Source organism: Dermacentor silvarum, chromosome 9, assembly GCF_013339745.2.
Source record: "Dermacentor silvarum isolate Dsil-2018 chromosome 9, BIME_Dsil_1.4, whole genome shotgun sequence".
NCBI lineage: Eukaryota > Metazoa > Arthropoda > Arachnida > Ixodida > Ixodidae > Dermacentor > Dermacentor silvarum.
The window spans coordinates 65,236,814-65,247,626 of NC_051162.1; the positions used below are offsets into that span (position 1 = coordinate 65,236,814).

General features: G+C 49.7%; 1 protein-coding gene across 1 annotated transcript; it reads left to right on the forward strand.

Moving 5' to 3' along the window:
- The first annotated feature begins 384 nt into the window (after positions 1 to 384).
- LOC125940063 (uncharacterized) lies at positions 385 to 3,621 on the forward strand. Its single transcript, XM_049655732.1, has 2 exons — positions 385 to 1,392; positions 2,796 to 3,621. Exons 1-2 carry the CDS (start codon positions 697 to 699, stop codon positions 2,814 to 2,816), a joined length of 717 nt encoding a protein of 238 aa, XP_049511689.1. The 5' UTR covers positions 385 to 696; the 3' UTR covers positions 2,817 to 3,621.
- The last annotated feature ends 7,192 nt before the right edge of the window (positions 3,622 to 10,813 follow it).

Consider the following 10,813-nt stretch of genomic DNA (forward strand, 5'->3'; position numbering starts at 1 on the left):
TATCGCGTCCCAGTCTTAAAAGCGAAGCTTAAGCGTCCTCCAATTTTTACTTGCAAGTTCTTGTATTTGCGTCGTATCACACTGAGTTTTCGAGCCCTAATAAATATACCAGAACTGATAAACAAATCAACTCTGACACCATGCCGTGCACAAGCGTGGTGCGTCGTGCGGACAAGGGACATAATGGCAAGCTGTAATCACGCACAGGCATCTTGCCGGTGTAGTGATCGATGCTACTGTCTCGTCTTCGTTTTGAAATTTTACTTACTTTTTTTTCAGTGACATTTATGCATTTGTATTGTGACAATAGATATGCTATCAAAACCATGATCATCTGGTTTCTTTCCAGATGCTGGGCCTGAAAAAAAAAAACGCCGCACGTGGCGTTTTTTCGTGGATGTGGCCCTCTTGGACGCGAGCGCGGGAAATCACCAACAACCTGTCACATCACCGTTGGGTCTCTTTTACCTGGAATTCCATTCGCTGCTGTCATGTATTATTTACTCTGATAAAAGGCGGCTTCGACTTCGGAAAGCGCGAGCATTGCTTTGACGTGCGCGAAAAGGACAAGTACACACCACCGAAGTCCCACCCAACTGGCAGTGAGGAACGGTGGCCGACCCGAGTGGTACTGCGCCAGTTACCGGCCGATGCGGTGTTAAGTAAAGCTCAACCGAGTCCACTTCACCTTCCGTGATGAGCAAGACAGACGTTGCCGTGCTGTACCATTTGCTCCTGGGCATGTCGGAGCAAGAAGTACGCTCCTTGAATGGAGGCAACCTGTGGTGGCTACCGGATCTTAGCACTCTTACGGTTCTCCAGGCGATCAACGCCATCGGCAGTGCGCTGCAAGCTTTCCGCACCCTGGACAGGCGTACTTACTGTATCGCCTGGATTTATTGCCGCCTGGCAGAGCTTCAACTTATCCGATGCTGGCACTCGTATTCCCTGAGCCCCTGTGCGGCGGTGCTGACCGGCGATTTCAGACTGGAAGAGTCCCTGGCGTCCGCCTTGGATTATCCTGGAGGCCACACCACGCACGCAAAGATCGACGGCGACGAAGGCGTCTACGCTTGCATCATGACCACGAAACCGACACGCGCGACATCGGAACACGATGTCATCTGTTTGTGCATGCCCCGTTCACTGCCGCACCTTTTCGCCAGTGTTCCCCCGTTCACCGAGAGCCGCTTCGATGCCGCTCTCGAAGCTGTACTGCGAGTAAGGCCCGCCGAAATTTACGACGGTTATTGCATCGAGATGCGTAATGTATTCGCAAACGCCCGCCTGATGGCGGCGTCGTCATCCACCGACGCAGAACAGCGCCAGAGAAGTTGTAACTGGTCTCCAAGTCCTCCGACCTACGTGCACAGAATGTCGCCAACGAACCGGGTGAGTACTCTCGTAATACATTCCTATTTGCTCCATTCGAGAAGCTTCCAAGTGTTGTAGCTGTAAGCGTCGCGCAATTGCTCAGCTTATTGGCCTAGTAAGAATACGATTCTTGGGAGCACTGGAAATGGGGCAACACCGATCTCATGTTGCGTAAACGTTGGGCGATGCAAGGCCACCTGCTGCCTGCGCCGGTAGGGGTGCTCGGATGAAGAAAATATAATACTGTAGTAGGCTGTTCGCACATCATGCCAGTTGTGGACATTGTGAACTGCGATGAGCGGAGTTTGGGTTAACACGCGTGAGGAGCATGGCCCTGCTTCATGAAGCGTTACGGAAGACAGCATGGCTGTGCATGCCAGCAAGCCAGCATACACTTGGCGATTCCTGAAGGCGTGGCCTCGTTTCGTCTGATACAGGAATCGGGCGCACCAAACATGTGTCGCACTTAGGACAAGCAGCTTCACGACGTCATAAGGAAGCCAGAAGAGATCCTGATTTATTATCCAGATAAGGTCTTGGTACAAACGAATGATCGATTCTGAGCGTAGACTAAATGTAGGCATATGCCTTCGTAATCGATGCGTCACCATACGCCGTGAAAACTTCATTTTTTTATACTCTATTAACAGGCAAGTAGGCTGACACAGCTTCAAAAATACCCTATCGCGGATCCACTTCAATCTATCTCCCTTGATTCAGCTCTTTTCCTGCATTTGGTCTGCATGCAGAATTGATAATTTATTCACAGCATTTTTTTAGAACAGTAGTGTCACTGTGCGCAAGAGCCTACTTACGTGCTACTTTTTTTTTTCAAATCGGGTTAGCTTTCGGTAATGCGCAGACAAACCAACAGCAAAGCAGCTGCACCAACGGAACGAATTTATTTGGGTAGGTCTCAATAGGGCACTACGCCATCATGAAATATCTTGTGTGATTTAATACTTAACAAATTATGTTATTGTTATTCTAAGGTAAATAAGTACCTAGCCCTGCGAAAACATGTATTTTGTTAAGAATTCGGTGAAGTCTACGTCTGGTGTGTCAGCTGACTTTCAAGAAGCTGTCACAAATAGAAATGCCGTCAAAAGGAACCTTTATCTGATCTGAAAATAGTTGGTGCCGCAGCAACGAGTTTAGGACTGAATACATATGTACACACATATACACATACATTGTCTGTATATATATATATATAATGTACCATTTGCCTTTATGCGGCTTCTTTGGCAATTTCCAAATTTATTTCTGGCGTGGTACAGTAAAAATGGCCAGTATTTCATTGTTTCCCATTAACGAATTTTTCGTTATGCACTGCAATAATTAAAGGCGTTGTTCACGTGCGAAGTATACAATGCTAAAATTTTTATTTGGTGGTATTCTAACATTCCTTCTTCAAACAGGATGGCTCAAATGGCACGTGACAAGGGACCGCATGGATTTTTTTTGGCGAAGACTGCGACGCTGTCATCGACCAGAACTGGACGCCTCCAATCCTCTACAACAATTGGACCAACATGATCTACTTGGTATGCCCCATATGCTGAATCCAGCGCTACAAAAGGCTTCTGTTGGGAAGGCGTTGAACAGAGATAATGGCGTCCTAGTCCAAATGAATACAAGGTTATGAAGTTTCGATAAACAAGACTTTCACGAACATGCCGTCCTTCAAGTCAACACGAGCCATGCAATGTTTGTCGTGACTTTTCAGTGGCTGTGTTGTATTCATCACGTGGCCGCTATAGTTTGCGGCCCAGAATTCCTCTTTCTTATAACATCGGCGGAGAACTTACTCCTCGCGCCGACAGCACAAGTGTTTTAAATAGTGACCCTAGAACAAAAATCGGGTCCATTGTTTGCGTTCGTCTTGATAATTAAAGTCAATACGTGGTCCGGGCGTGTTGGCAACAATTTCTTGCGGCTTCCACATAAGTGGGCGAGTTTACATTTGCAGAATTTCTAACAACGTAACAGCCCAAGAGGGGAAGAAAGATTGATGTAGGCGATCATGAGCCGCTGTGAAGCATATTCACCGTTTGAAGCGGCTCATCTAAATGATTCGTGCGGAATTCACCTCTGCTCTTCGAGAATTGAATAAAGCATTTGTAATCTCCATTGCTAGGGATACCACCCGTACTGTGCTTTTATTATCTTGGACGTCTTTTATTAGAACTGCTTTCCAATGGTTTTGTGTAAAACTTGGCTGTATATTAAATGGCGCCGTTTGATTTTCAAGCGAAGCTTGTTTTAACTCCCAGAATTCGGCGGCACCTAAGTATGCACAAAACTACCATCAGCATTGGCTCGATCGTCATCTTCCGCAGCTAGCTAGTTGGCACCCCTCTGTTTCTGCTCGTGCCACTGCTCCCGCGTTCATCGTCGTCTGATTCCAAAGCTGGCTGCGTTGCCGCTAATCATACCAGCGCAAAATTTCACTTCTCTTCTGTCGCCGTAAGGGGGAGGCCGTGTTTTGCAGGGTATGAGCAATTGCTTATGGATATTAAGACCCATTGATTGTCTCACGTAACAGACAGATGTAATTTTGGAGCAATTTCACTTCTTTTTTTTTTCTGGGGTTTTACGTGCCGAAACCAGTTACGATTATGAGGCACGCCGTATAGGAGGTCTCCGGATTAATTTTGACCACCTGGGCTTGTCTATCGTGCACTATAACGCAAGCACACGGGCATTTTTGCGTTTCGCCTCCATCGAAATGTGGCCGCCACGGCCGGTATTCTATTCCGCGATTTCGTGATCCCGCGATTTTTTGTGTGTGACAGCTTTGACAGTTATGTTATGTGGGAACGCTGACGTTAATAGTGGACAGGAGCCAACCGTGGACGAAGAAGAGGACGGACGCGCCTGCAGTGGTGCAAGAGACGGGTGAGGTGCCGCTGGGCGCCCTGGGGCGCGGCCGGCCGAGACTGCAGCTGCTGCCATGGACCGCGGGACAGAGGCGTTTTCCCACATTGGCGCTCGTAACGTGGGGCCCCTAAAGTCCCTATATAAGAAAAGTACCGCCATACTTTGATAAACGCCGCTTCTCTCTCTCCTGTATCTCCGATTGGACGATGATAGCACGCACTTTCACTTCTTCATATTTAGTTTTTTTTTCGCCTCAGAGCCATGTTGAAAGTCCTCTGCGCAGGCGCCGGCGGCAGCGGCGGCGCGCGCCCGGCCTGAAAGCTTAAACGTGGACTTTCTAGGTGCGCCACCATCGACTTGCTTTCGCAAGCAAAAACTAAAGAAAAAAACAAGCGCTTTAGGAGAGGAGGCGGCGGAGGAAAGAGTAGATGGCGGTACTTTTCTTATATACGGACTTTAGGGGGCCCGGCTGCGTGACGGGAGGGACCATGGTCGTGACGGGACGACCATGGTCCCGGTTGTCCCGGCCTTTTATTCTTTCCCGCCGGGTTTCACACGTGCTGCTCCTTCTTGCACCCATGCTGGTCGGCGAGGTTTGGGAGTGTTTATTGAACGGATTAAAGCAAACATTTAAAGCTCAAGTTACAGATGGCCGGCACGAGCGAACGGAAAAGATTTCCGGGCGCATATTTAACCCGGTGTTTTCATTGTGCCAAGCAGCAGCTGGCAAAGACGGATGCACTACACCGGTGACGCCGAGATGGCAGAAATTTCCCGCCCTGTGCAGTTCGATGCGTTTACCGTGGCCCGCAGCAGCACAGTAATGAACTGGTACTGCAGTGCATGCCCACAACTGCGCGGCTAGCGAGCCCTTCGTTTTGCAAAGGTGCTAAGTCAAGCCGCTGTCTGGCACAGCTTGTCACCTAAAGAACTTGTCACTTCAAGGATTGTATGGCCTGGACGACGGTTGACCGTTTGCGGTGCCGCTGCTAGGAGGTTCTACGAAGCAACGGGCCATCTATGAGATCCGCAGCTATCTGAAAGCCAGCGACACACCTGAAGGAAGGAAGGAAGCAAGAGAAAGGCAGAAGGCAGGGAGGTTAACCAGAATAACGCCCGGTTGGCGACCCTACACCGGGGGAATGGGAAGAGGGAACACAAAGATGACAGGGAGAGAAAGGCGGGAAGGAGGGAAGGAAAGAAGGGAAATGAGCGGTTAGTTCGCTGACACGTGTGTTAGTGCACTAATAGTCACAGACGTTGACACGAGCCCGTCGTCCTCAAGAAGCACAAAAGTGCCTTCACCACTTTATGGGCCGACGAGCGATGGGGGCGGTGTTCCAGCAGCACCTGCATGGAAGGTGCCCGATTGTGCAGTTTTTTTAGCGCGTTAGCAAGTTCTTGTCTTTCTTGGGCATATCGTGGACAGTGGCACAGCAGGTGGTCAATAGTTTAGTCGGTGCCGCAGACCTCGCATGCTGCACTGTCGGTCACTCCAATTAATGTAGAGTATGCCTTTGTGAAGGCAACTCCTAACCAAAGGCGACAGAGAAGCGAAACTTCACGTCGAGGAAGTCCGAATGGAGGTCGGAGTTGCAGTGAGGGGTTTAATTGATGAAGTCGTGTAAGTCGTAAGTATGGCGAGTTCCACTCGGTCAGTCAGAGACTGCGTGCCAGGTGTCGAAGCTGTCTTGCGTCGTCTGTCCTCGAAAGTGGAATTGGAACGCTGAGCTCTTCTTGGTGGAATGTGCGAGCAGCGTTATCTGCGGAATCATTGCCACTGATTCCACAATGACAAGGTACCCATTGAAATACAACCTCGTGGCCTTTTTTGTTGGACGTGATGGTGAAGTTTCACGGTTTCTTATGTCAACTGTTCATGACAGCCGCGTCGGAGAACTGACTGCATGCACTGTAATGCCGGTTTTGAGTCTGAAAACACAGCCCATTTTCTAGGTCTTTCAGAATCAATGAATTCTAGTGCACGACGCAGAGCCGTTAGTTCTGCCGCCGTTGAGGTCGTTACACGCGATGTCTTGAACCGCAGTGTTATTCCTTGCGTTGGTATAAGTACCACACCACCATAACTGGACGACGTAGTCGATCCATCGGTATAGATGTGCACGTTGTTGCTGCACTTTTCATGCAATAGGAGTAAGCTCAGTTGTTTTAGAGCAGGGGCCGGTACATCTGAGTTCTTTGGTAGTCCTGGAATCGTTATATGTACTTGTGGATGGCTCAAACACCACGGAGGAAGCACTGGCTTGGCCGCAGGTGCGTACCCTGAAGTAAACGATGCACTGATGTGCACTGACAGTAGCGCTAAATGTCGAGCAGGTCCTTTCAGCAGTGTGGCTCGCCAGGTGGTGGGAAGGGGTCCTAGCATCGTGTCTGAGATGCGTACGCATTGTCTCAACGGTAACGTGCGTCGTGATCGGGTAATCCTGTGGAATGTCAATGGTTTCAGCCGTTGACGCACTGCGTGGTAAGCCAAGACATATCTTAAGGGCTTGGGCTAGAATGCTTTGAATCGTACGGAGGTTACTCTTGCAGGTGTTGGATATTGCAGCCAGGCTGTACCGCAGGAATCCAACGAACAACACCATGTGCAGCTGTAACATACCGTGTATGGATACTCCCCAACGTTTTCCTGCAAGGAACCTGAACAGGTGACAGATAGCAGTCAGCCGCTTTTTCACGTAATTTACGTGCGGAGTCCAAGATAGGTCTCTGTCAATTACGACTCCCAGGAACCTGTGACTTCTGCTGTATGGTATAAGTTGTATGTTAATTGATATTCCGTATGCAGACATTAGATTCCTGGTAAATGCCACCATTGCGCACTTTCAACATCAAATTTCAAGTCCTTGTTGACGAAGGGAGCAAGATGTCATTGTGGCTGCCTTCTGAAGCCGAGCGCGAAGCTGAAGTCGTGTTACACCTGATGCCCAAATGCAGATGTCGTCCGCATAGATGGAAAGTCGTACGGTGCTTGGCAGGTTGTCAACTAATCCAATGACGGTTAGATTGAAAAGCGTTGGGCTAAGCACTCCGCCTTGAGGCACTCCTCGGCTACCGTAATGCTCGGATGTCGGGCCATTTTCAGTGTGCACGTAGAATGATCTTCTCTGCAAGTAGCTGCACATCCACATATATATCCTACATATATATCCTACATAAGTCCTACTGCTTCTAACACGCCGAGGATGGCTTCATGGGTGACATTATCGTAAGCACCATTAACGTCTAGAAACAGAGCAGCAGATAGTCGTTTACAGGCCTTCTGGTGTTGCGCAAATGTTACCAAGTCAACAACGTTGTCTGTTGACGAACGGCCACGCCTGAATCCGGTCATAGCGTCTGGGTAGATTTCATAGTAGTCTAAGTACCATTCCAGACGTGTTAAAATCATTCTTTCCATTGTTTTTCCGACACAACTGGCAAGTGCGATCGGACGGTCTGAGGAAATGTCCAAAGGCGACTTGCCAGCTTTGAGAAGTGGAATGAGGCGACTTGACTTCCATTCCGGCGGAACCGTACCGTCTGCCAGGAGTCGTTGTATAGGAGCAAGAGTGCCTTCCGAGCTTGGTCTCCTAGGTTACACAGGGCACGGTACGTAATGCCGTCAGGTCCTGGCGCTGAAGAACGCCTGTACAAAGCCAGCGCAGCTTCTAGTTCTTTCATAGAAAACGGGCACTCCATGCGGGGATCGCGTGAGAACATTGGGTGGTCGAGCGTCCCCGTTCCCGTTCCATCGGAATTTGCCTCGCCAGCAATCTTTCTGCAGAAAGATTCAGCGACGTCAATCTCTCTACATTGTAGATGTAGTTCCAGAGATTTAAACGGGTGGCGCTGACCAAAGCTTGTGCGAAGGCCACGAACAGTCCTCCATATAAGCGATAAATGTTTTCGCGGATCCAGGGACTCGCAAAACGATACCCATTGTCGGGAAGCCAGCTTGTTCATGTGACGCTGTATTTTCTTTTGTGTTCGTCTAGCCAACCTCAAGTCATGAGTGGACTTCGTGCGTCTATATCTTCGTTCCGCACGACGGCGAGTTGCTCAAAGTTTCTCGAGTTTGATGTCGAAATTGGTGCGGGCAGAACTCTTCAAAAGCGAATGCGTGGTTGCTTGTATGGCATTCTTTATCACGACCTCTAGGTTGTAGGAGGTACCGTCACGACAGCAGTCTTCCATGATTATTTTGTATTTAGGCCAATCGGTGCACTGGACGGCTCTGGTGGACTTGGAGCTAGTCAGGCCTTCAATCTTCAAATCAGTTGGGATGTGGTCGCTACCTCGAGTTTCTAAATCCGAAAACCAGTGCACTCTTCTCGATAACCAACGTGAAACGAAGGTAAGGTCCAAGCATCTACTACACACTGATCCACGCAGATAAGTGGGACTTCCATCATTTGACAGGCAAAGTTCGCGTTCACAGGCAAAGGACACCAATGTTCTGCCTCTAGAGTTCACTTTGGAGTTTCCCCATAGGTAATGGTGGGATTAAAGTCGCCAGTGATCACCCACGGCTGTGGAGTCGATGTCAAAATTCCTGTAAGCGCTCACAATCCAGGCGACTTGTTGGAGATAAGTAGGCTCGAAGAATTGTAAACGTGAGCTTTTTCTTCTTCACTGTCAAGGAAACATATTGATTCACTTCGTCAGGAGGCGCTGGGTGATGCACATAAGTCAGGTCACCGGCGTATAAACACAACAATCTTGCTGCACTCTCCGTGGGTAGAGTACATGAAGCACTCATACCCGCACAGTCTGATGGGAGCTGACAAGTTTGGCTCGCATGTCACGATAACGGTGAATTGGTTCGTAAAGACAAACTGTCTAAAGTCGGCCATGCATGACTTAAGCCCTCTTGCGTTCCACTGAAAGACAGATGTATTCTTGACCTCCTCTTGAAACGACGCCATCTCTCGGGCCCTGGTTTTACAGTAGAGCCGCAAGTACCGGACTCAAAGTGTCCAGCACCTGCAGTGCACTCTGCGCCGACGGGGTTTTCATGCTGCTCAGTAGAATGCGCATGGCGTCCATAAGTGACTTCAACATCGCTATGACTTGGCGATCCTCAGTTGTCGTCGCATCATCGGTTTGTCAGGTCATCGAGGGCGGCGCGATTTGATGTGACTTCGAGGCAGGTTGTGCTCGTGGAAGTGTAGGCCAGTCTTCAGGAGGAGCGAGTGGTGCCCCTTTCTTCGTTGTCGCAGTGTCCGTCTTTGCGGAAGTCGGCGTTGGTATGGTAGCCGCTTTGCCGGAAGATGGTGTATCTCTATCGGTAGATGCAACTCTTCGTGATGCTCTTCGGTGGCGATGTCGTCGTCGCCTGAGAGTAGCGGCAGCCTCTCTGTGTGTAGAATGGTCCCGTACCATACATTGGAGTACGGCTCGCTCGTTCCTCACCCGCGGGCAATCCTTGGATGAGACCTCATGGCTACCATGGCAGTTAAGGCACTTTAACACAGTTGCGTGGCAGGCTTCTTCCGAATGAGATTCAGCGCACCGTGGCAACACGAAATTGTTCCTACAGACACCTTTTACGTGTCCCATCTTGCAGCATTTGTAGCATTGCAGGGGCTTCGGTACGTATGGCCGGACTGGATGGCCGACGTGGCCAACTTTGACGTGTGAGGGAAGGCTGTCTCCCTCAAACTCAAGCTTCAGGCAACGTGTGTTGCCAAGTCTTGCGATGTGCGTGATAAGAGTGCCTTCTGTAGTTGGCTATATTAATATAGGCAAGTCGTCCATTGGTATAGAAATATCGAGATCATAAATGACGCCGACAGTGCTATTGCAGTCTGTAGGAATCATGGATGGTACTTTCACTTTGTCGATTTCCGTTACGTGCCGCAGGCTTTGCAGCGCACTGCGGTGTAGAACGTCTACTGCGAGTACATTCTTCCGTGCGTTTATTCTCACGTCTTTGATCTCATTTGGCGCGATTCCCTCAAGAAACGCAGAAAGGGCTTGCCTGTTTAGGAGTCGCAGATTGGACACATGGTCCACGGGCATGTACGGCCAGCGCTGTGGTGTTGTCTTCACGGTGGAGACACTTGCCGATTATGGCCTCCGTAGCAGTCTTCTTTTTGTAGTTCGGCTCATGACAAGCGTGAAATCGTCGTCCGACGAGTCGACGCTGTCCGAGTACAACTCGGTTTTCTCGCTGTCCGTGCCACTTGACGCGTTTCCACGTTTCCTGGACGCGACCCGACGTGATGGTTGGGCGCCAGGAAGGTCCTCGAGGGCTTCTTCATCCATTGCTGCAACAAGGGAACAACAGCTCCCAGATGTTGCATAGATACCGACACACCTGAAGGATGGCATTCCTATATGTGGCCTGGTTTTACTGCTGCATGGTACCCCAGAACAGCCTCTACATATGGCTGCTTGATCCCATAAACTTGTCTGCAGCGCACTTTCGTAAGCTCGCCCTAAACAGAGGCCTCGTGGCCGCGATCCACGTTTCTGGTTGTGGTGAGATGTTCCCGCTAAAGGTTCGCCCAAACATCCGCTACGCTTGCATGTTAACTGAAATTCGCCATTG

Coding starts and splice junctions, on each gene's coding strand:
- LOC125940063 (XM_049655732.1), top strand. CDS start 697: ATGAGCAAGACAGACGTTGCCGTGCTGTACCATTTGCTCCTGGGCATG. Junction 1,393..2,795: donor GAATGTCGCCAACGAACCGG/GTGAGTACTCTC, acceptor TTCTTCAAACAG/GATGGCTCAAATGGCACGTG.